Source organism: Eumetopias jubatus, unplaced genomic scaffold, assembly GCF_037043125.1.
Source record: "Eumetopias jubatus isolate StellerSeaLion01/CBP00866 unplaced genomic scaffold, mEumJub1_p1.0 scaffold_1, whole genome shotgun sequence".
Lineage (NCBI taxonomy): Eukaryota > Metazoa > Chordata > Mammalia > Carnivora > Otariidae > Eumetopias > Eumetopias jubatus.
The window spans coordinates 159,003,748-159,026,100 of NW_028274807.1; the positions used below are offsets into that span (position 1 = coordinate 159,003,748).

General features: G+C 48.4%; 2 protein-coding genes across 5 annotated transcripts in view; one reads left to right on the forward strand and one right to left on the reverse strand.

Moving 5' to 3' along the window:
* The window catches only part of CFAP100 (cilia and flagella associated protein 100), a 38,435-nt gene extending 26,628 nt beyond the window's left edge, over positions 1–11,807 (forward strand). The window contains exons 13-16 of the mRNA XM_088018882.1: positions 8,351–8,486; positions 9,498–9,703; positions 10,718–10,811; positions 11,694–11,807. Coding sequence (XP_087875008.1) covers positions 8,351–8,486; positions 9,498–9,703; positions 10,718–10,811; positions 11,694–11,807 — 550 coding nt within the window. The remainder of the gene's footprint in view (positions 1–8,350; positions 8,487–9,497; positions 9,704–10,717; positions 10,812–11,693) is intronic.
* Positions 1–22,353, reverse strand: part of ZXDC (ZXD family zinc finger C) — a 105,670-nt gene that overhangs the window by 48,098 nt on the left and 35,219 nt on the right. For 2 of the 4 annotated variants that reach the window (XM_028101829.2, XM_028101827.2), the window contains 3 exons: positions 17,652–17,821; positions 15,449–15,550; positions 12,220–13,865 (listed from right to left, as the gene is read on the reverse strand). In XM_028101829.2, the coding sequence (XP_027957630.1) occupies positions 13,779–13,865; positions 15,449–15,550; positions 17,652–17,821 (359 nt within the window). In that variant the 3' untranslated portion in view covers positions 12,220–13,778. Of the gene's footprint in view, positions 1–12,219; positions 13,866–15,448; positions 15,551–17,651; positions 17,822–22,353 lie in introns of those variants that run through there. The other 2 variants (XM_028101828.2, XM_088026910.1) reach the window with 2 other exon arrangements.

Consider the following 22,353-nt stretch of genomic DNA (forward strand, 5'->3'; position numbering starts at 1 on the left):
GCTTCCACATTTTAGCTATTGTGAATAATGCTGTTGTGAACATGGGTGTGCAAATGCTTCTTCAATACTCTGCTTTCATTTCCTCTGGGTATACTCCCAAAAGTATAAATTGCTGAAGCATACGGTATTTCTGTTTTTAACTTTGCTACTGCAAGTGGAATTGTTTGGATGCTATTATAAATGGGACTGTTTTTATTTTCCTTTTCAGAGTTTTCATTATTTATGTATAGAACTGCATTTTGTTGACTTTGTTGACTTTGCAACTGCTACTTTGCTGAATTCATTTAATTCTAACAGCTTTTTTTTACTTTGTTGACTTTGTGTCTTGCTACTTTGCTGAATTCATTTAATTCTAACAGCTTCGTTGTAGAGGCTTTAGGGTTTTCTTCATAGAAGATTATGTCATCTGCAAACAGCTAATTTTATTCTTCTTTTCCAACTTGGATGCCTTTTCTTTCTTTTTCTTACTTAATCACTCTGGCTGGAACTTCCAGTACTATGTTGAATACAAGTGGTGAATGCAGGCATCCTTACCATCTGACCTTAGAGGAAAATCTTCCAGTCTTTCACCACTGAGTATGATGTTTGCTGTGGGCTTTTCATATATAGCTTTTATTACATGGAGGTAGTTTCCTTCTATCCCTATTTTGCTGAGGGTTTTATCATGTTTGTCAAATCCTTTTTCTGCACCAATTGAGATGATCATGTGGTCTTTTTCCTTCATTCTGTTAATGTGGTGTATTACCCTGATTGATAATACATCCTTGCATTCCAGGAATGAGTCCCACTTGCTTCTAATCCTTCTAATATAAGTATAGTATAATCCTTCTAATATTTGACTGAATTCCATATGCTAATAAGTGTGTGTCACCTGTTTCCTCCAGAATCCTAAGTGCGAGCCAGTGTCTAGCAGAACATTTGTTGATTTTTTTTGCATGAATGTTCATAAGGGAGGTTGGTCTATAGTTTCTTTTCTTGTAAGTGTCTTTGACTGGTTTTCATATCATGGTCATGCTGCTCTTATATAATGAATTAGGAGGTGTTCCCTCCTCTTCAATGTTTTGGAAAAGTTTAAAAAGGATTAGTAATAGATTTTTGATTACTGATTCAATCTTCTTACTAGGCATAGGCCTATTCAGATTTTCTATTTCTACATGATTTAGTCTTTTTTAAAAAAGATTTTATTTATTTGGGGCACCTGGGTGGCTCAGTCGTTAAGCATCTGCCTTCAGCTCAGGTCATGATTCCAGGGTCCTGGGATCGAGACCTGCATCAGGCTCCCTGCTCAGGGGGAAGCCTGTTTTTCCCTCTCCAACTCCCCCTGCTTGTGTTCCCTCTCTTGCTGTCTCTCACTCTGTCAAAAAATAAATAAAATCTTTTAAAATAAAAAAAAAGATTTCATTTATTTATTTGAGGGAGAGTGAGTGACAGAGAGAGAGCACGAACTAGGGAGGAGGGGAAGTGGGAGAGGGAGAAGCAGACTCTCTGCTGAGCAGGGAGCTGGATGTGGGATTTGATCCCACGACCCTGGGATCATGACCTGAGCCGAAGGCAGACACTTAACCGACAGAGCCACCCAGGCCCCCCTACATGATTTAGTCTTGGTAGATTTTGTGATTCTTGGAATTTGTCAGTTTTATCCAGGTGGTCCAGTTTGGAGGCACACAGCTGATAGTAATATCTCCTAATCCTTCTTATTTCTGTAGGATCAGTAGTCATTTTAGTAACTTCAGTTTTTTTTTTTTTAGTCCATCAAGCTAAGGGTTTGTCAATTTTATTGATCTTTTTGAAAAACTGATTATTTTCTATTCTCTATGTTGTTTTACTCCTCTAATTTATTTATTCCTTCCTTCCACTAGCTTTGGGTTGAATTTGTTCTTTTTCTAGAAATTCCTTAAGTTGTAAAGTTGGGTTGTTAGTTTGAGGTCTCTTTTTTAAATGTAAGTTTTATTGTAGTAAATTCTCCCCTTAGCACCATAAATTTTGCTATGTGTCCCATAAGTTTTGCTCTGTTGTGTTTTCAGTTTTCTTCATCTCTATTTTTTTCTAACTTCCCTTATGATTTCTTCTTTGGTCTATTGGTTGTTTAATAATGTGTTCTTTAGGGGCACCTGGGTGGCTCAGTCATTAAGCATCTGCCTTCGGCTCAGGTCATGATCCCAGGGTCCTAGGATCAAGCCCTGCCTTGGGCTCCCTGTTCCATGGGAAGCTTTCTTCTCCCACTCCCACTCCCCCTGCTTGTGTTCCCTCGCTCACTGTGTCTCTATCAAATAAATAAATAAAATCTTAAAAAAATTGTGTTCTTTAATTTCTACAACTTTGTGAAATTTTCCAGTTTTGCTAACAATTCCCAACTTCATCCAGTTGTTGACAGAGAAGTTTGTATAATATCCATCTTTTTTAAATCTATTCAAACTTAGTTTGTGGCCCTAATATTTGGGACATCCTGAAAAATGCCCCATTTGCACTTGAGAGTATATGCTTCTGTTGTTGGGTAGAGTTTTCTGTGTATGTCTATTACATCTTAAGCAATGCTTAAGTCTTTTGTTTCCTAATCTTCTGTCTGCTGTTCTTCCACTATTGCAAGGGGGATATTAAAGTCTCTATTATTATAGAATTAGTTCTCCCTTCCATCTGTAAGTTTTGGCTTCATATATTTTGGTAATCCATCATTAGGTGCATAAATGTTTATAATTGTTATATTTTCTTGTTGTATTGGACATTTATTAATATATAAGGTCCTTCTTTGTCTCTGGGAAATTTTTCTGTCTGATCCTAGTATTGCTACCTTTGCTCTCTCTTTTGGTTACTATTTGCATGTAATATCTTTCCCCATCCTTTCACTTTCAACCCATTTGCATCTTTGGATCTCAGGTGAGGCTCTTGTAGACAGCATATAGTTGAATCATGTGTTATCCATTCTGCCAGTCTCAGTCTTTTGATTGGAGAGTTTAGCCTATTTACATTTAAAGTAATTAATGATATGGTGGGACTTCTGTCATTGTACTTTTTGTTTAGTATATGCCTTATAGTTTTTGTCCTTCATATCCTGCAATACTGTTTTCTTTGTGGTTAGTTGATTGTTGGTAATGTTTAAATTCCTCTCTCATTTCCTTTTATGTATATTCTATAGCTGTTTTCTTTGTGGTTACCATGGGGATTATATTTAATATCCTAAAGCTGTTAACACTCAAATTTGAATCATACCACCTTAACTTTAATAACATACATAAACTCTGCTCCCTTACAGTTCCATCTTCATCCCTTTGGTTGCTGATGTCACAAACTTAGGTCTCCATACACTGTGTTCCCTAAAACATAAACTAAAAATTCTTTTAAATGTATTAGTCTCTTAAATCATGTAGAAAAAGAGTATGGTTACAAACCAGTGATACATTTTTACTAGCTTTTAAAATTGCCCATATTATACCTTTATTGATATTTTTACTCTGTCATAGAGCTTTAAGTTACTGTCTGATTTCCTTTCGTTTCACTGGGCAGGACTCCCCTGAGCATTTCTGGCAAGGCAGGTCTCATGGAACAAACTCCTTCACTTTTGTTCATCGGGGAATATCTTTTTTTTTTTTTTTTTTTGGTTCATAGAAGCTTTATTCATAATAGCCAAAAACTGGAAATAATCAAAATGCCCTACAATGGGTGGATAGCTGCAGAAACTGTGGTACATAAATACCAGGGAATACAATTCCTTAATAAAAAGGACCTGCTACATACAACAACTTGGATGGATCTCAAGGAAGTTATGCTGAGTGGGGGGGAATCCCCAAAAGGCATTACCTGTATGATTCCATTTAAAATGATAAAATTATAGAGCTGGAGAAGAGATTAGTGATTGCCAGGGCTTAGGGATTGGAAGGGAGGGGTGTCCACAGAAGGCTAAATGTTAATTATAAAAGGACAGCATGATGGAGAACTTTCTGGTGATGAAATAGTTTTGTATCTTGACTATAGTGGTGGTTACACATGATAAAATGGTACAGTATTACACCCAGCCATCAGGGAATGTCTTATCTTCTCCCTCACTTTTAAAAGACAGTTTTGCCAGATACAGAATTCTTGGTTAACCATTTTTTTCTCTGAGCACTTCGACTATACCAGCCCACTGTCTTCTGACCACCAAAGTTTGTAATGAGAAATCTGCTGATAATCTTATTGAAGATCCTCTGTATGTAATGATTTGCTTCTCTCTTGCAGCTTTTAAAATTCTCTGGCTTTGGCTTTTGATTATCCCGTGATAGTTTGATTATAATTATGTCTCAGTGTGGGGTTCTTTGATTTCCTCTTACTTGGAGTTCCTTGAACTTATTGGATGTTTATATTCATGTCTTTCATCCAATTTTGGAACTTTCATCCATTATTCTTCAAATCTTCTCTCTGCCCCCTTTTCTCTTCTCCTTCTGGGACTCCTATGATGCATATATTAGTCTTCTTGATGATGTCCCACTAATTCCTTAGGGTCTGTTCGCTTTTTTCAATCTTTTTCTTTCTGTTCTTCAGCCTTGATAGTTTCCATTGTCCTATCTTCAAGATCACTGATTCTTTCTTCTCCCTGCTCAGATCAGCCTTTGAATCCCTTTAGTGAATTTTTCATTTCCCTACTCCATTGTGTATTGTCTTTGTTTATATGAATCTTGTAGGCTGTCTCTGTGTTGAGAATCATCCTGCAGTGTAAACTTGGGTCTTTTCTGAGACTTTCCTTGGGCATTCATGGTCACTAATTTTTCCCATATATGTTGTTGGTTTTGCATGTCCTTGGTCTTTAAGGTCTGGCTCTCCAAGGGGGAAAAAGCAAAAAATGAAGGGAGGAAAAAGCAGTGGCCCTTTAATCCCCTGGAAGTCAAGTGGGGGGTGAGGAGGTGGCTTGCAACAGTGAGGGGAGATGAAACAATGGCCGTCTGCCTATTTGTACCTCTGTGGTCAGAAGCACCAATCAGGGATCAGGGCACAGATCTCCAACATTTGGAGGACAAGGTCCTTTTTTGCCCACCCTAGCTCCAACAGGCTGTGTGCTAGTTGCTCCAGAAAATCTGAACAGCTGCCTGCCACATGGCTGGGAGTGATGGCTGGGTAAGTGTTAATATGCTTAGAGCTAAAATGGGTGGAAATTAACCACAATTACTGTCCAAGCCTTCCCCTGGAAATTGCAAGCTTTCAATAGACTCCAGAGTTCTAAAATGGCTGTATCATGGGGCACCTGGGTGGCTCAGTTGGTTAAGCGACTGCCTTCGGCTCAGGTCATGATCCTGGAGTTCCGGGATCGAGTCCCGCATCGGGCTCCCTGCTCGGCGAGGAGCCTGCTTCTCCCTCTAACCCTCCCCGCTCTCATGTACTCTTTCTCTCTCTCTCATTCTCTCTCTCTCAAAATAAATAAATAAATCTTTAAAAAAAATAAAATAAAATGGCTGTATCAGACAGGTTCTGCCAGTGCAATCATTATCTAGTGAGGGAGACAGATGCATGGTGCTCCTACTCTGCCATCTTTCTCTATTTCAAAATTTTTAATTTTTGTTCTTTTTGCTATTTCTGCAGGAATATGGTAACTCTCTTTTGCTTGGTCTTTTGAATGATCTTTATTCCTATTTGGTGGTGTTTGCCTTTTTTTTTTTTTTAATACCAGTCTAGTAAGCTTTCTGGCTATATGTCCCCAGGTATTTATGAAGGGGTCATCTTGTTACCTTTCAAAAACTTATAACTTCTGCAATTCAGCCCAACAGCTCTAAGAAAATTTCATACATATAAATGTACAAAAGTACAGAGAATAGTATCATGAGTCCTCAGGTCCCATCACCAGCTTCAGCAGTGATCAACTCATAGCCAATCTCCTTTTACCTAGACCCCACCAAATTCTCCATCTTCCATGTTATTTCAAAGCAAATTCCAGGCATGTATCATTTCATCTGTAAATATGCCCGTCGATATCTCTAAAAAAAAGATATGGATTCTTTAACACAATCACAATACCATCATCACATTTAGAAAAACCAGTAATCCTTAATATTAAATATCCATAATCCATAAGTGATTGGAGTTTTTAAACTTAGTTTGAATTAGAATCCAAATTAGATCATGCTCTGCAATTGGTTGTGTTGTTAAATCCCTTTTGCTCTATAGGTTTCCTCTCCATCTTGTTGTCCCCCTGCAGTCCAGTTGTTGAAGAAACCACATCACTTTTCCAGCACTGAAGTGCTCCTTAGACTCAGTGTGCACTGGAATCCCCCCTAGAATCTGTATTTCTGACAAACACACAGGTGATGTGCAGGCTAGCCTGAGGATCAGTGCTGAGCAGTATGTCCCTCATGATTTTGCATTCCCTTAAATTGGCGAGACCTAGCTGAGGAGAAAATATTGTGACCCAACAATTTTACATCTAAAGAGAAATAGTAGGGAAAGGGTATCTTTTTACCCCAGTTACCCTGATAAGAAATAGAACAACAATGAAAGCCCTCCACCACCACCAGCACCACCATATCCATATAGCAAAGGAAGGGGGCAAAAGCAAAGCAGCACTGTACCAGCTGTAGGATCACACTTACCAGCTAAGGGAATGAAAGTGAAGGAAGTATTAAAAAAAAAAAAAAAAGGTTAAAACTGAATGTAATCATGTATCCTTTAGGATGAGTACCACTGACCCTAAATGTACCTGCCCCTTAGGGCACATATGGTTTGAGGGAAGTTGGTCCTGACACCCAGGAAGTGCTCTCTGCTGTCATCCCAGGTGACCTGCATGAGCCCCACCAGCACCTGGGCAGGTGGGCTGTGTGTGAGCTGCATGTGGTCTCTCTGGCCACCCACCTCAGCCCCCATCATACTCACAAGCTTCCGGTCTTGGCCCTCCACCCCAAATCCAGGGAGTGTAGCCTGGAGGGTTCCTGGGAGGGGGGTGGCCTGTACCCCTGTGCATGTGACAGGCCATGGGATCCACAGTGGACAAAGGAGCAGCAGCCCATGGTGCTTTGCTTAGGGTTGGGAAAATGTCAGTGGGTTCTATCAACAAATGGGGGAAGAGCCACAGAATCACCATGGGGGTGGCAGAGCCCCTCTGGGCCTCCCAGGTGGAGTGACCAGATGTAGCTGCCCACACTGGGTGGACCCATGCCAGCCCTAAGAACAGGGATTCCTGCTCGGGAAATCCCAACAGATGATGGTCAGTGTCTGCCATTATTGTGAAAGATTTTTACTTAGTATTATTCTTCAAGTTTATTATTTCACTTAAAAGTTGATTGTTGGAATTCTATTTCTAAATATATGCCCAAGGGCACCTGGGTGGCTCAGTTGGTTAAGCAGCTGTCTTCGGGTCAGGTCATGATCCCAAGGTCCTGGGATGGAGTCCCGCATCGGGCTCCCTGCTCAGCGGGGTGCCTGCTTCTCCCTCTCCCTCTGCCCATCCCCCCCTGCTTGTGCGCTCTCTAAGAAATAAAATCTTTTAAAAAAAAAAAATATGTGCCCAAGAGAACTGAAAACATGTCCTCACAGAAACCTGTCTATGAATGTTTACAGCAGTATAATTCCCAAGAGTCAAAAGGTAAGATTGACCATTTTTGTCCACTTAAGTCCATTTCGACAAAGTATGGTCCATCTACACAGGACTGTCACACAGTCCTAAAAAAGAATGGAGTTCTGACACATGCCATAACATGGACGGACCTTGAAAACATTCTACAGAATGAAGGAGCCAGACATAAAGGCCACCACTGTATGGTTCCACAATTATGAAATGTCCAGGAGAGACACATAATGGGGGGAAAGGGAAGGATGGGGAGTGACTACTAATGGGGACCGGGTTTCTCTGGATGATGAAAATATTCTAAAACGAGATGATAGTGATGGTTGTGTAATTGTGTAAATATCCTGACAACTACTGAACTGTACTTTTTTTTTTAAAGATTTTTACTTATTTAAGAGAGAAAGAGCACAAGAGCAGGGGGAGGGGCAGAGGGAGAGGAGAGAATCCCAAGCAGACTCCCCACTGAGCGTGGAGCCCAACACAGGGCTCGATCTTATGACCCTGAGATCATGACCTGAGCCAAAATCAAGAGTTTGATGCTTCACAGACTGAGCCCCCCAGGTGCCCCCTGAATTGTGCATTTTAGAAATAATTTTATAGGTGTGTGAATTATACCTCAATAAAGCTGTTACTTATTTTTTTGTAGGGTTGATTGTTAAAACCTTAAATCTTAGTCCTGCATCTCAGCAGCATCTCTGGCCCCTGGGCACACAAACACTTTGCAGTCACGGCCCCTTAGCCCTCAGGACAGTGGCGGGGCAGTGAGGCTGAGAGGTGAAGTGCCCAGAGCTGCACTGAGTGGGCAGGGCCCTGCCCATCCCCCTCCAGGGACAGGGAGGTCAACCAGCTGAAGCAGTGGGTCACCACACTGATGATGTCCATCACCAAGGAGGAGGAGATGGCCGCCGAGCTGGAGCTCAAAGCCCGAGTCTTCCACTTCGGCGAGTACAAGGGTGCTCAGGAGGTAGGCCCCTGATCAGCAGCCAGTGGGCCGCGGGCATGGAGGGAGTGTGGGAGGTAAGAGCACATGCGGGAGCACCCAGTGCCCCTTACCACCTTCCAGGCTCTGTAGGCCTGACTGAGGGGCACTGGCTGGAGAAGGCCCTTGGTCCCCAGACTGGAGCCACCCTGTGTATTTATGCCCCTTGGCCGTTCAGCTGCCCAGCATACCTCCTCCATTCCTTCCTTCCTTCACTCAACAAATACGTCTGTTTCTTCAACATAAGGTGTCTGAAGGTGACCCTGCCAGGAGGAAAAAGGCATGTCCCCAAGATAGCCTGAAAGAGTGAGAGAATTCTGAGGGCACAGAGGGCCAGGAATGTTCCAGGGTGCAGTGCACACCCTTCCTGACAGTGCCCTTGGGGCCATAGGCACGGTCCCAGCTTCCTAATTCATTCAAATTACTGTTGAGCACCTACTGTGTGCCAGGCCAGGCCAGGTACACAGGATGCCACAACACACAGGCCAGCGCACCCACTGCCTGTCAGACAGACTCACTGGGCGCTGGCTGTGCCCCACTCCTGGCCTGAGCCTGTCTGTCTGCTGTTCCTCATGCAATCCTCATGCCCAGTCCATGTGGTAGGGAGTGTTACCTTTCTGAATGTCAGAACAGGCTCAGAAAGGGGAGTTCATCTGCCCTGGGCCGCACAGATAGTCCTGTGGTGAGCTGAGGTCAGTGCAGGGGCAGAATAGGGCCCCGGAGGTGACTGGGCCCCATGGACACACCAAGGCAGCTGGGGTAGAGCCCCAGTGGTGGCTGGAACCCTGGGTCTGGCTGACCACAGGAGGGCAAGGACAGCTCTGGCCAAGAAAAATCCAAGTGTCCAAGCTGTTTCTCCCATGCTGAGTGTGCTGGGCAGGGTTCAGGGAGGTCAGCCACGTCACGGCAAGGGCACTGGGTGTGGCAGGCTGTGGAGCAGAGGGGGGTGCAGACAGAGGCCCATGTGACCCCTCTGCCGGCCTGGCCCCCTTGCAGGACAAGCTGCTGGAAAGCCTGAACCGCAAGGTGCTGGATGTGTACCAGCACTGCATCGGGACCCAGCAGGAGTCCAACCTGGGCACTGTGCAGATGCTGACCATCATCGAGCACCACCTGGATGAGCTGCTTGAGAACCTGGAGCGTGTACCCCCGATCAAGATCGAGGAGGCCGAGAAGGCCAAGGAGAAGGAGCGTCGCATGAGGTGAGAGCCCAGGCCCCCGCCCCACCCCTTGTGGTCTAGTGGGCGCCTCACGCCTTATGCAGTAGGGAGGGCCCTGAGGGTGAGGACACCCTCCACACCCCTGCTCCTGCTCGGGGCTGGCCCAGGCTGGCCCTGAGGACAGAGGTCAGATACAGACCTGTCCTCAAAGAGCTCCCAAACCAAGAAGACAGGACCCTGGTGCTCCATGCTGAGAGACAAAGCCAGGGGTCTTCCAAAGAGGGCACCAAACTTAGCCCCAGGGAGGGTAGCCCCTCTTCTGGAGTGGGAGATGATGTGGACTCAGGGAGCCCAGGAGCCAAAGTGAGGGTGAGACAGCATAGCCTCACCCCAAGGACAAGGGACATCGATGGCCATTTTCCCTGCTGGATTGGAGAGGGAGAGACTGGCACTGCCAGAGCCCAGGGGAGGGAAGATGCAGACTCAGGGAGAAGCTGAGGAAGCCCAGTTTAGTGGCAGGGACAAGCAGGAACACTTGGCAGTGTCAGAATGCTGGACACAGGCAGCATGGATCCATCCTCCTAGCTTGGGAGGCCCAGGGAGCTCCCCACAGACCCACTGGCTCCTCTGACCTGGGGGGCTGCCCGGTTCCCTCCATGCAGGGCCCTGAGACATCTACAAAGAGCCATTTGCCTCTCCCACAAGCACAGGGGCTCTTCCTCTGTGTCGCCTGTCCTACACCCGGTGGAGCAGGCACTGGGCAAAGGTTTGATGACCAGAAGCATACACAGGGCGACCAGTGACCAGGGATGGGTACCAAGGAACGTGGGCCTCCAAGGGGTAGGAGCTGATGGAGCTGAGCCGGGAACCCCCAAGAACAAGAGCAGAAGCCAACCTGGCCTGTCAGGGAAGGGTGCAGAGGAGAGGGGAGTTTTCTCCTAGAGGGAGGGCCATGGCCTGACTGCCGGCTGCACGTGAGGAGCTGGGAAGGGGATCTGGGAGCTTCCCTGGGTACCTCCGGTCTTTAATCCATCTTGTGCTGCCCCTGGCACCCAGACTCCGGGAAGAGAAGGTCATGATGCAGAAGCGGCTGCAGGAGGAGCGTCTGCAGCGGGCCCAAGCCCGGGCCCAGGCTGAGATCAAGAAGAAGGTGGGCAGGGTGGCCCCGAGGAGTCACTGCTGGGGAAGGGCCCCATGACCAAGCACAGTGGGGCTGGGAGGGCCTGGGGGCCTGCAGCCAAGCCTGGCTCACCCCCCTTGCAGGTGCTAATTGCTGAGGTGCTGGGGGAAAGAAAGATGGGGCCATCCAAGTAAGGCCAGGATAGAGCAGGGTCTCCCGTTCCTGGCCCACCAGCCCTGCTGCCCCTCAGGACCTGCTTCCTCTGCTAGTCCTCCCCTGAGGCTGCCTGCCCTCCTGCATACGCACTCCCAGTGGGTGACTGGCCGGGCTAGCACCCTCCCAGCTCTACCCAGGTACAGCTCAGCCCCCACAGGGTCCCACCATACCACTGACACCCCAGCCAGACCCCATCACTCTGGCTCATCACCCATCACTAGAGCTCCCCTTGACTGCCCCCCAGGGAACAGGCTAGAACAGCCACTTCCTTCTGGCCTTGGCAGCAGGAGGTGTGCTCCCTAAAGCAGGCCCAAGCCCAGACACAGCCCCCGGCAGACAGATGAGGCTGCGGGGCTGCTCTCTGAATAGAGTAGCGCTCTCCACGCTGTCCCATGGGAACGGCATACACTGTGGGGTCTCCCCTTAAATCCCCGGAGCGAAGGAAGTGGGCTCCCTTTGTTTAGCCGGGTACTTCCCCGTGTTTCCAGCTGTGCCCCACAACACACATACATCTAGGGACCCACAGCCCAGGGAACAGGCTCTGGAAATGCTGGGGAGACTCCCTCCCGAGTCATTTCAGGGCAGCTCTAGCCCTGAGCCCACGGGCTGACCGGGGAGGCCGGGACGTCCCCGGGGCCCCACAGCCCCAGCTCACCAGCTTCCAGGCACAGCTCACAGAGTCCACTTGCTCTGCAGAGGGGCAGGAGACTGGTGAGTCGCTCCCGGCCCCCAGCTCTCAAAGCAAAGGAGGAGCCTGAGCACGTGGTGATGGATAAGGACAAGGAGGAAGAGCTGCTCTTCTTCACCTAGGCTCCTGGCGCCGAGGACAACAGCAGGAAGCAGGGGCAGGGTGGGCTGGCCTGTGGCGGCTGTCACCATGTCCCCGGGCCCCTCCCAGCCTCCCACTGTACATTTCCGTACTCGCGTGAAATAAACTCCCCCTCGCTGGTGGCCCGATGGCCTGTTTAAGGAGGCAGGCTGGTTCCAATATCCGCACCCTGCCCTCTAATCCCTGAACCCCAAGGCCATGCTCGAGGAAGGAGCTCATCCTGGCCCTCACGTAAGGTGGCTGCTTTGAGACACAAAAGCCAATTCCACAAGAAAAGGAGGCAGAAAGCTATAGGCGGATGAGAGAGTTCTCACTACTGACTGAAGACAAAACATGACGCCCACACTACACACGCACTTCTGTGACGTAAAGCCAAGTGACACCGTCAGCACATGACTATACAAAAACTTTTATTCATTTGTACTACAAGTTGGGCCCACTGCCACTAGGGAACCCAGTGCCCAGAAAACTGACAGTCAGTACCAATGACATCATGGTGGTGGACACTCCCAGGGGACGTTCTGAGGAAAGTTCCAGCGACCCACCCTGGAGAGATTGTTCCCTGGCCCGGCCCCTCCTCCCATCAGAAGGACAGTGCAATGTGGCCACCAGGCCACCCGAGCCCCAAGGTCACCCTGGCAGGCAGGCTGGCTGCTGGTGGAGGGAGGCTGGGAGACCTGGAGGCTGAGGGGCCAGGTGGACACAAAACTTTAGTCTGTGACGCAGCACAGAGTTCTGTGGGTAAAAACTGTTTATAAATGGGGACCAAGTTCCTCTCGGTAGAGAAGCACCCTGGATAGACAGCACCTCAGGGCAGGAAAGAGAGAGGACTCACCACCGAATGCTGGGGTCATTTCCAAAAGCCAAAGGCCAAAAACTCAAGAAATGAAGAAACACAGAACAGGCAGAGTTTGGACAATTCCAAGTCCAAGAACCAAAACAGCATCTGAATCAACGTAAGTCTCAAAGGCACAAGGCTAAAAACAGCATTTCTGAGTGGCCCCATGGCCAGTCTCGCTAACAAATAAACATGTGCAAGGTTATCAGCTCGCCCCTGTGTGGGACAGACCGCGCTGTGTGAAAACATACGGTGACAAAGTACATGCACACCTGCGGCCTCGACAAGCATATATAAGCCCCTCTCGCTGTCCTACACGTAACAGAGCACTCAGGCCATGACTTTAGGAACCGGACAAATTATTATTTAACATGAACGCCCAAATACAGAATTAGAAAAATGTAAAGTTTTACCTCTAGCATCCCCAAATTAGGAGCTTTAAATTTGGCCTCTCTGTGGAGGGCTCGCTAACAGGGCCCCAGTGTCCCCTTCTACACCCCCATCTCCTTCCCCTCATACGAGCTGCCCGCCTGCTCTGCCAAAACAGGGACTCGAATTTGCCTTCACTATGACAACAGGATCACTTCTGCCCTATGGGGTGACAGAATCAGCCCAACCACAACCACCACCCAAGGGGCTGGGAAACAGCTCTCAGAAAGGGGAAACCGTTTCTGGATCTCTCTCAGGCCAAATGCTAAAACACAGAAAGTGAAAGATCCCATTTGCTTTTACTACAGTTGAAGTCCTATTTGGCTAAGGAATCCATACTCTACCCTACTTCCTGCCTAAGTCTGTTTTTCTAATACAGCAGGGGCTCCATGGCTTAGATCAAACGGGACAAGGGGTGTCTGCGCACGGCCAAGTCCAGGAAAGGCCTGTGCTTTGCCCTGAGGGCAGTCCTTGCCTCAGTTCATGTAAGGCGATTTCAACAAATACTGCCCCAAACTGGTTCCTGATAAAGTGTAACAAAAACATTTTTGAGAAACATGCCCCAAAGTCTCCGAGGAACTCGGCTAGCCTCCTGAGCTTAAACCCAGTGGGGTCCTCCCCAGGCCTATAAGACCACGTAACAGAGTCCAGGGGCCACAGACTGTCCCCGGGGCAGAGGGTCGCTTTACTGCAGGTCCCGAAGGTTGATGGTGCTCCCTGCACACTGCACCTCCTCAGGCCCAGCAGCCCCTCCAGCTGCAGGAAGCACCTCCTGAAAAACCAAGCAGAGTCGTGAGCAGGAGAGCTGGGGGCTCAGGCGGCGCAGGACCACCTCCCAGAACGCAGTGCTGCGGCCGCACACACCAGCGCCATAACCCGCAGGGCACCTCTCACTTTCCTGAAGCGAACTTGTTTTCCCCTTATTTTCACATATGTTCCTTGAAGAAAGAAACTTTCGTATAAACAAAAAGAAGGCAAAGTGAACTCAATGATACTGTGTTGCAGGTCTCCTCAGAAATGTGACTGTCCTTGTTTAATTCATAACCCTTTCCCCACTCCCTATGAGGAAGCGCCTCTCCCAGTTCCTGACTGCCGGTGGGTATCATCAACAGCTACACCACCGCCCACCTAAGCCACCTCCTCCTGCTAGAAGAACACCCCCACAGCAGTAGATTCAAGGCGATGGCGAACATTTTTTGGCCAGTTATTTGTACACTACCAGATTTCTTTAAGAACGATCTCATGAGTGGGAATACCAGGCAGAACGGAGTTGACATCCGTGAGGTTTTCTGAATGCACGTTCCCAAACTGCATTTGAAGGAACCCCCACTCCAGCCATCTGTGAGCCCCACCTACCCCCCCCCCCGTCTACCAGCACTTTTACTTGATATTTATCTTTGACATTTTAAGGAAAACGTTAAACAGCCTAATTTGAATACAAGAAAACTAAAATTACTATGTGTAGGGATTTAAAAAAAATATATGTAAGGCTGAACTGTTAGAAATTTGATAAGCTACTTCATTATTTTATAGCCAAATCTAAATTACCCACTGCCACCTATATTTGGTTTATTGCTTACTTAAGCAAACTAAATTTCCTGAGTCTGTTTTCCCATAGGTTAAAAACTTGGCTGGCCTAGGGGCGCCTGGGTGGCACAGTTAAGCATCCAACTCTTGGTTTTGACTCAGGTCTGATCTCAGGGTTGTGAGACTGAGCCCCGTGTTGGGCTCTGCGATCAATGCAGAGTCTTCTTGGGTTTCTCTGCCTCTCCCTCTCCCTCTGCCCCTAACTCCTGCCCCAAATAAATAATCTTTAAAAACAAAAACTAGCCAGCCTATTACCCACAGGAGAAAGTGACTAGAATTTTTTTTTATATATTTCAAAGTGCATTTTATTTTATTTTTTAGAGATTTTGCTTATTTGTCAGACAGCACAAGCAGCGGGGAGCGGCAGAGGGAGAGGAAGAAGCAGACTCCCCGCTGAGCAGGGAGCCCGGTGTGGGACTCAAGCCCAGGACCCTGAGATCACGACCTGAGCTGAAGGCAGACGCTTAACTGACTGAACCACCCAGGTGTCCTGTGACTAGAATTTCTAAATATAAAATATTTGAAGAGTGTATTAAATTCCACCTGATTCACAAGTAAGAGCTACAATGGGGAGCAAATCTGAGCTTTATTCTTGGTCTTTTATTTCCGGGTCATTTACCCAAAACCTTTTCTAGAAAGCAGCAAAACATCCTGGCAACCAACCCAGTGAGTCTCCACTTGAGCCCCACCTCAGTGACCAGCCTCAGCAAGCCAAAAGCATCATGACAGTCCTACTAACAAACCCAAAGAGCTGTAAGGCATCCAGACCTGGAGGACATAGACGGGCAAATCGACGGCCAACACGGGGTGAAGGGCAGAAGGCTGCGGGCTGAGAACCAATGGCGAGGCTGCTTCACCTGAGGGGTCATCCTGGGGAGGCAATGGCATGTTTCATTTACCAAGCACAGCAACATTCCTCACCTTGGCCTGAGGAGTACCTGTCACTCTGAAACACACCCTCTGGATTCCAGGCGAGGCCACACGGGGAGCCAGGTGGGGCCTGAAGACCCAGCAGTCACTGGAATCAGGGGCTGGGGGCTGTTTACCCCTCCTCCTGGTCCTCAGTCTCTCACTTTGTTCCCAGCTTGAGGCCCACACCACCTGCCATCTGGCTGCTCCCCACTCCCAGGCCCTTTCCCTAGAACTCCCCCACACACAATACCTCCCCTCAGCCTAGGCCCCGATTTCCCTCCTGTAGGCTGTTCCTAAACTCTGGCGGAGGCTCCCGGTGCCCTCGTTGAGGGCCCTCCGGCTCTCCAGTGGCCACCTCATGGCGCACGAGAAAGCCCACCTCTGCCCCAACCCATGGTCAAGCTGGAAGGGACAAGAGATCACAGGTCTCTGGAGAGGGGAAGGCTCCTAGGCCCCTGATAATCATGCAAGAAAAGGAATGCCATTGAACACTTCAGCTTTCATCTGCACACCCAGCCCATGGTGGCTCACAGTGACCCCTCAACTCCCGGTACCACCACCAGCATCAGCATCACCCATCCCTTCCCCAGCCTCAAGAAGCTCCTGTGCTGGGCACTATCATTTCCCACTTCATAGACAATAAAACTGAGGCCCAGAGTACTTAAGTAACTTGCCCAAGACAATACTAACTGGTCAGGGAAAGGTAGAGAATTGAAAGCGAGTTTTCTCCACCTCAAGGTTCACACCTTCAATTAAATAGCAGCTTCTCTCTTTCCGATGAGCACCTTTTCTGCACAGGTACCAGCTTCCTTGACGGGCCCATGTTAGAACCTCCAGTCTTGCCTTCCCCACGTCTCGCCTACCAGCTGTGACCATGTTCAGAAGGGCTCTGCTGCCCTTTCCCCCACCTCCACAAGCCCCCATCTTGGGAGAGCCCTGACCTCTTTACTGGAAGAGACCTGTTTTCCTGCTCACCTCTGCAGACCAGTCTCCCTAGGTCCCACCCCCACCAAATGCTCACATTAGCTTTTGTTTTCTGTAAGAGCAAGGCTGCTCACTGGCCCCATCTTCCTGGCCCTCCCCAAGCCCTTCCACCCAGGCCCTCTCCACCCCTTTCAGACTCTTCACAGCCAGCTCGGTCCTGTCTCCTCGATGAGGCTCTCCCAGCACTACAGACCCCAAGGATCTGGCCACCCTCCTCTTCAGAGTCAGCTTGGCACTCAGAAGTCCTTGGATATCTCTGTGCCTTCCCAGGTACATGGTACTCTATGGCCCCAGGAGATGCTCAGGGAAGAGGTGGCATGTGATCAGGCCAGGTCAGAGCTACATATCCTCAGCTTCTACACCTCTTCTCTCCCCAAACAGTCCCAATTTATTGTCCCTCTTCCGGCCCCTCAAAAATGAGACTACAAACAAAAGCACACACAGAGCTGTGGTCAATGTGTCTGGTGAGTGAGCTCATGGACTAGCTGCCAGCTGCAGGCACCTGCTGAGCCCCGGGGAACAGTCTAGGAGGTGGCTGGCCTGCCTGCGAGGGGCTCATCTTGTAGGGAAGAAGGGCGGGGGGAGCCAGCATCTTTAACACATAAAGGCTATATCCCCGGCTGCACTGAGAGCACTCCCCAGACCCAGGTCTGCCAGGCCGTGTGAGCAAGCCCCTTCACCCCTGCCCTGAAACGAGCCCTGGGGTCCAGGGAGGGGCGGGGCCATCCGAGGCATCCCGTGGCTCACCATGGGCAATCTGAACAGCCTGAGGCCAGAGCAGAGCTCGGCACCTCCACCCCACGGGGCACCAGACACAGGGGGCATGGGGACACAGAAGCGTCAATCCTAGTAAAGACGAAAGCTTGGACAAATAGAGTGGGACAGGGTGGGAGGAAGGGAGGAGCTGGGGTGACAGAGACATCATCCCGGACTCGGGATGGTCAGAAGCAAGTTGGGGGGCAGTTCCCAAGAGGAAGGAGTACTGGAGGGGTGGAGGCTCAGGGAGACACGGCCCGAAGCCTAGCCCCCGGCTCCCGCCCCATGACCAGCATCCTTTGGGCTTGCTGGCTCTTACCTGCAGTAGCTGGACCTGAACGCACTGCACGCTGGCCGCCGGAGCTGGTCCTGGCAGACCTCCGCTGGGCACCACAAGGTTCCCACACAACCAGCCAGTCTGGCTTGTGTGGAAGTGAGTAGGACTGACCTTGCCATCTTTCATTTTCCTCTGAGTGGACCCCGAGGCTCCTGCGATGAAACAGACAAACCAACACATGCCGTGTACCGTGCCTCACCGAGGCCACACTCGGGGGACACAGCCTCCCCGTAGTCACTGTGTACAGCCCTGCAGACTTCAAACTAGTCAACAGGGAGAGTCCCGGGCTTAAGAGGTGGAAAAAACAAAGATTTTGATTAGAAAGCGTAGCAAACTTACCTACGTGTCTTCTGGACATTCAGCGATCAGACCCCAGGTGCCCATTTCACGGGGGCAGAGGCTCCTGCTTACCCTGCAACCCCAAGAACGGCAGGCACACAGGAGATCCCCAACACCATGGAGCACAACTACCAGGCAGAGCTGCACAGTCACAGAAAAGGAACAAGGGAAGGAAGCCGGCCATCACATCCCACCCTCGGGCCCCTCGGCATGTGCTTAAATAAGCTGCCAAATCCTTCAGGCTGTTTTCTGTCCAGCTTCCTTTTCAAAAGTCATCGCTTCGTTGATTTCATAAAAATATGCTTTCTAAAATAATGAAGTACAAAGAAGAAACAAACAATCTGGACACCCAGAAAGGGTTTCTCTGACAGTCGCGTGGTTTGTGAGCAGCACGAAATCCCAAAGACCAGTCGCCTGGATTCAGATCCTGGCTCCACCCCTGACTCTGCTACCTGACCTTGGACAAGCAATTTAAGTTCTGGCCTCAGTGTTCCCTACCTGTGAAATGGGAATACTCCCTAACTCAAAGTTTTGGAAGGATTAAGTAGATATGTGACGCAAGTTTAGAACAGTGCCTGGGTCCTAGTAAGTGCCAGGGAATTTCAGGTGCTGTGACAGCTGTGTCCAGACAGCCCGGGAGATGCATACATGAATGACTTCATAAAGACAATTTTACAGTGAACATCATACAAGTTAATGCAAATAAAAGCATCTGATTTTTACTGGGTGTTATGCACAAACAATGAATCACGGAACACTACATCAAAAACTAATGATGTAATGTATGGTGATTAACATAACAATAAAAAATTTAAAGTAAAAAAAGGCATTTGATTTTTGTTGAATAAAAGGAAAAGAACAAGTGAAACTGAAGGATGTGCTGAATTTCTAGAAAATACGTCTTCGTGAAAACATCTAATGACCTATGGTTAAAGGGAAAAGAGAGGCTGCATTCTTTGTGTAGGTTTTTTGTACTCGAAGTTTCCATTTTAAGCAGGAACGGTTGGTTCTGACACACAGGACGAGCTGCCTCTGTTAGAGCAAGTTCACCTTCGGTCTTGATGCCAACACCGGCCTAGAGGTCCCCGCTCCCGAGCTGTGCGCTGTGCTCCATGTGCGCCCCGCGCCGCTGCCCGCCTGCTCCTGCCCATCGCCCTCGCGGCATCTCCCGCGTGCCCGGGAGCGCTCACACGCAGGGTTGTCCGCGGCCGCAGCACGCACCGGACAGCCTGGCTGCCATGAAACCCTGGGGTCATGGCTCCTTAACCCTCGGCACTTGACAGACTCCACTCTGGGGGGCCCTGTAAGCCGCAGTGCCAGGCCACAGCCTGCTACTTCCTTCCTGGGTGCCTGAGGGGTTCTTCACCTCGGCAGCAAGTCTCGGTTTTCCAGGGAGCACATTCGGTGCCCCCTTCACTGCAGGAAAACGTAGTTCCATTATAGCTTTGAGTACGTCTGCCAGCTTCTCTGCCTCAGGGACCCCAGTCCCCTCCTGCTGGGTTAGCTCTGTCTGTCGTCCATGCTTCTCCCCACCGCTCTGCAGCTTCGGGACAGCAGACCAGGGCTAGGACTAGGGTGAGCAAGCGAGGGGCTAGGGCCCGGGATCCGCTCACTCTTCTTTAACAGTAAGAAACTCCATGTCACTTGCTATTCTCCCTGAACATGCAGGCTACTCCGCTCAACTCTGGCTTTTTACCTGAATGTGTTGTTATGCTTTGAAGTCTTTTATCACCCTAGCATATTTCCCTGTGATAAAAACATGTACATAAATTAAAATTCTAGTTTTAAAAAATATATTTTCTAGGAGTTGAAATCTTCATGTGAAAAATCAAGTTACTGTTGCAATTATTAGTAACGCAAACCCAACCAGAATAACAAAACCTATTAGAAACTTTGATAATGATGAAATATCAAAAGCAACACTGTACGGAGAATGCATGGAGAACAGTGTGACTGCCTGTTTTCCAGGAGGCTCGTGGGGCTTTGGGTCAGTACTATTCATTGCTAGACTCAGACATGGAGATCATACCTTTTTGCCAATTAGAAAAATAATTTTTTGAGGATTTTTTTTTTTTAAGATTTTATTCATTTGTCAGGGAGAGAGAGAGCACAAGCAAATGCTCGTGTGCTTTAAATGTCATTTCACCACAACTACAGCATGCTGAGCTGCAGCTTAGGGGGAACCACGCCACAGGGCCCACACAGCATGGGCAGTCCGTGTGTCAGGATGGCGCTCCTTCCCCATGGAAGGTCCAATTCCACTTTTCAGTTCAAATAAACATACCGAAACATGCTTCAAGGGATATTATGGAAACCACTATGAGATCAACTAAAGAAAGCATCAAGTAATGTATCTTTTTAAGCAACTTTTAAAAGTAAGATTTAAATATGTATATCTAATGCTTATTATCTAGCTTTGTAAGATAAAAACAAGATCATTCTGAGCCATTTCTCATTTATTTCATAATGATTCAATGAAAGCTGTGCAGATCATACTCTATGTTACCTATGAAGCAAGAAGAATGATCAAAGCCTTGTGTCCCTTCACTAGATCTGTGCTATAGCATGTATGCTATGCAAACGATGGGGAAATTAAGTAAAAATCATGTGAACAAAATCAGAAATAGAACCCACTTAATTTTGCCAGAGAGCAGCGTTACAGGTTTCCATAAAAAATAGTATACACTGCTGAAAAACTGGTCAGTAACCAGAATATAATTTTATTTTTGTTAAAAGGATGTAAGAGGCAGGAAGTAAGACGGACTATAACTAGAATACTTGGTGACACATCATAGGCTAAACTGATCCTAATTACTATATTAGCACATACACTGCATCACATTCTCTTTTCAACCTGTCCCTTCATCCGGCACCTGACAATCTGGCAGTCCCGCAGACGCCACAGTTACACTGAGAAGAATCACTGCCCCTATAACCTACAAGTGCTCTAGCACCTTCTCTGGTTAACGATTTTTCCTGGCAGTGAAATGTTCATCGCTAAAAGGAACTGCTCAGGCTTACATACATGAACACTGCTGCTTTTGTGGGATTCTCCTTAAAAGCAGTTCCTGCTGGGGTGCCTGGGTGGCTCAGTCGTTCAGCATCTGTCTTCAGCTCAGGTCATGATCCCAGGGTCCTGGGATCAAGCCCCGCATCAGGCTCCCTGCCCGGCAGGAAGCCTGCTTCTCCCTCTGTCACTCCCCCTGCTTGTGTTCCCTCTCTCTGTGTCTCTCTCTATGAAATAAATAAGTAAAATCTTTAAAAATAAATAAATAAAAGCAGTTCCTGCTAGGACAAGAGCAGAAGGGTGGGAAAGGTGAGGGCTGACACCGCCAGGGCCCCCCTATACTGTATCTCATTTCAGAACATCTCAACATGCCCTCCTAGGAAAACCGGTGCATGAGGAAGGCCAAGCTGGACGCAGAGCCCTGAGGCGGTCTTGATGCCTGTGTGAATGAATCCATACAAGGCGCCTCCCTGAAGCCAGCACTCTGAAGTGTCCTGTGTCTGGGGCTCTATACATGCCCCAGGGTGCTGCGCCACAGGGAGCTTGGTGGTGGGGAAGGACTCACTGTCATGAAGGAAAGGCGGAGAGGAGAGCCTGCAGAAGTCCTGGACCCAAATGCACGGTCTCAGAGATTACAAATGGAAGATGACAACGGGAAGGCTGATTCCCTTCATGGAAGGCCATGCTTGCCTCCCCTTCAAAGTCTTCTCGTCCGCCCAAGGTCCCAGAGACCAGGCTGAACGCTGCCCAACAGTACCCTGAGAAAGCTTCAAAGGAAGAAGGCAGGGCCAGAAGAGGGGAACCTGAGCTGATGCACTGAGCGCCCTGCCCCTGGCTCAGGGGAAAAAAACACCTTGACCTGCTGGTGCCATCGGGGCAGGCTGCTGGGTCACATGACCCCAGACGGTACACTGTGCCTTCTGCTAGTGCGTCATCACCGTGTACAATGGCTGAAAATCACACCCTTCCTGAGTCAACTATCAAGCCCACTAAGCCACGGATGCTAGAAAGCTTAAAGCCAACACACAGGCTCTATACGGGACCCCATGATGGCCATGCAGCCATCCTCACTAGTAAAAGATGCCATGGCACTACATGTATGTGACCAACTTAACTCACAGACCAGTATCAAGAAACATAAAAAAAAATCTTTCTCACAGTGGAAATCCAGAAAACCTTAGAGGGCAAGTCATCTTCACAGTGAACTGAATTCTGCTTCAATAATCTCAACATTTACCTGAAACACTGGATTGTGCTAGATAACCTGAAAGAGCAGGGAGAGGAAAGAAGGGTAAAGCTAGCCAGCAAGTCAGCTTCCGTGAAGGAGACCTAAAAGAC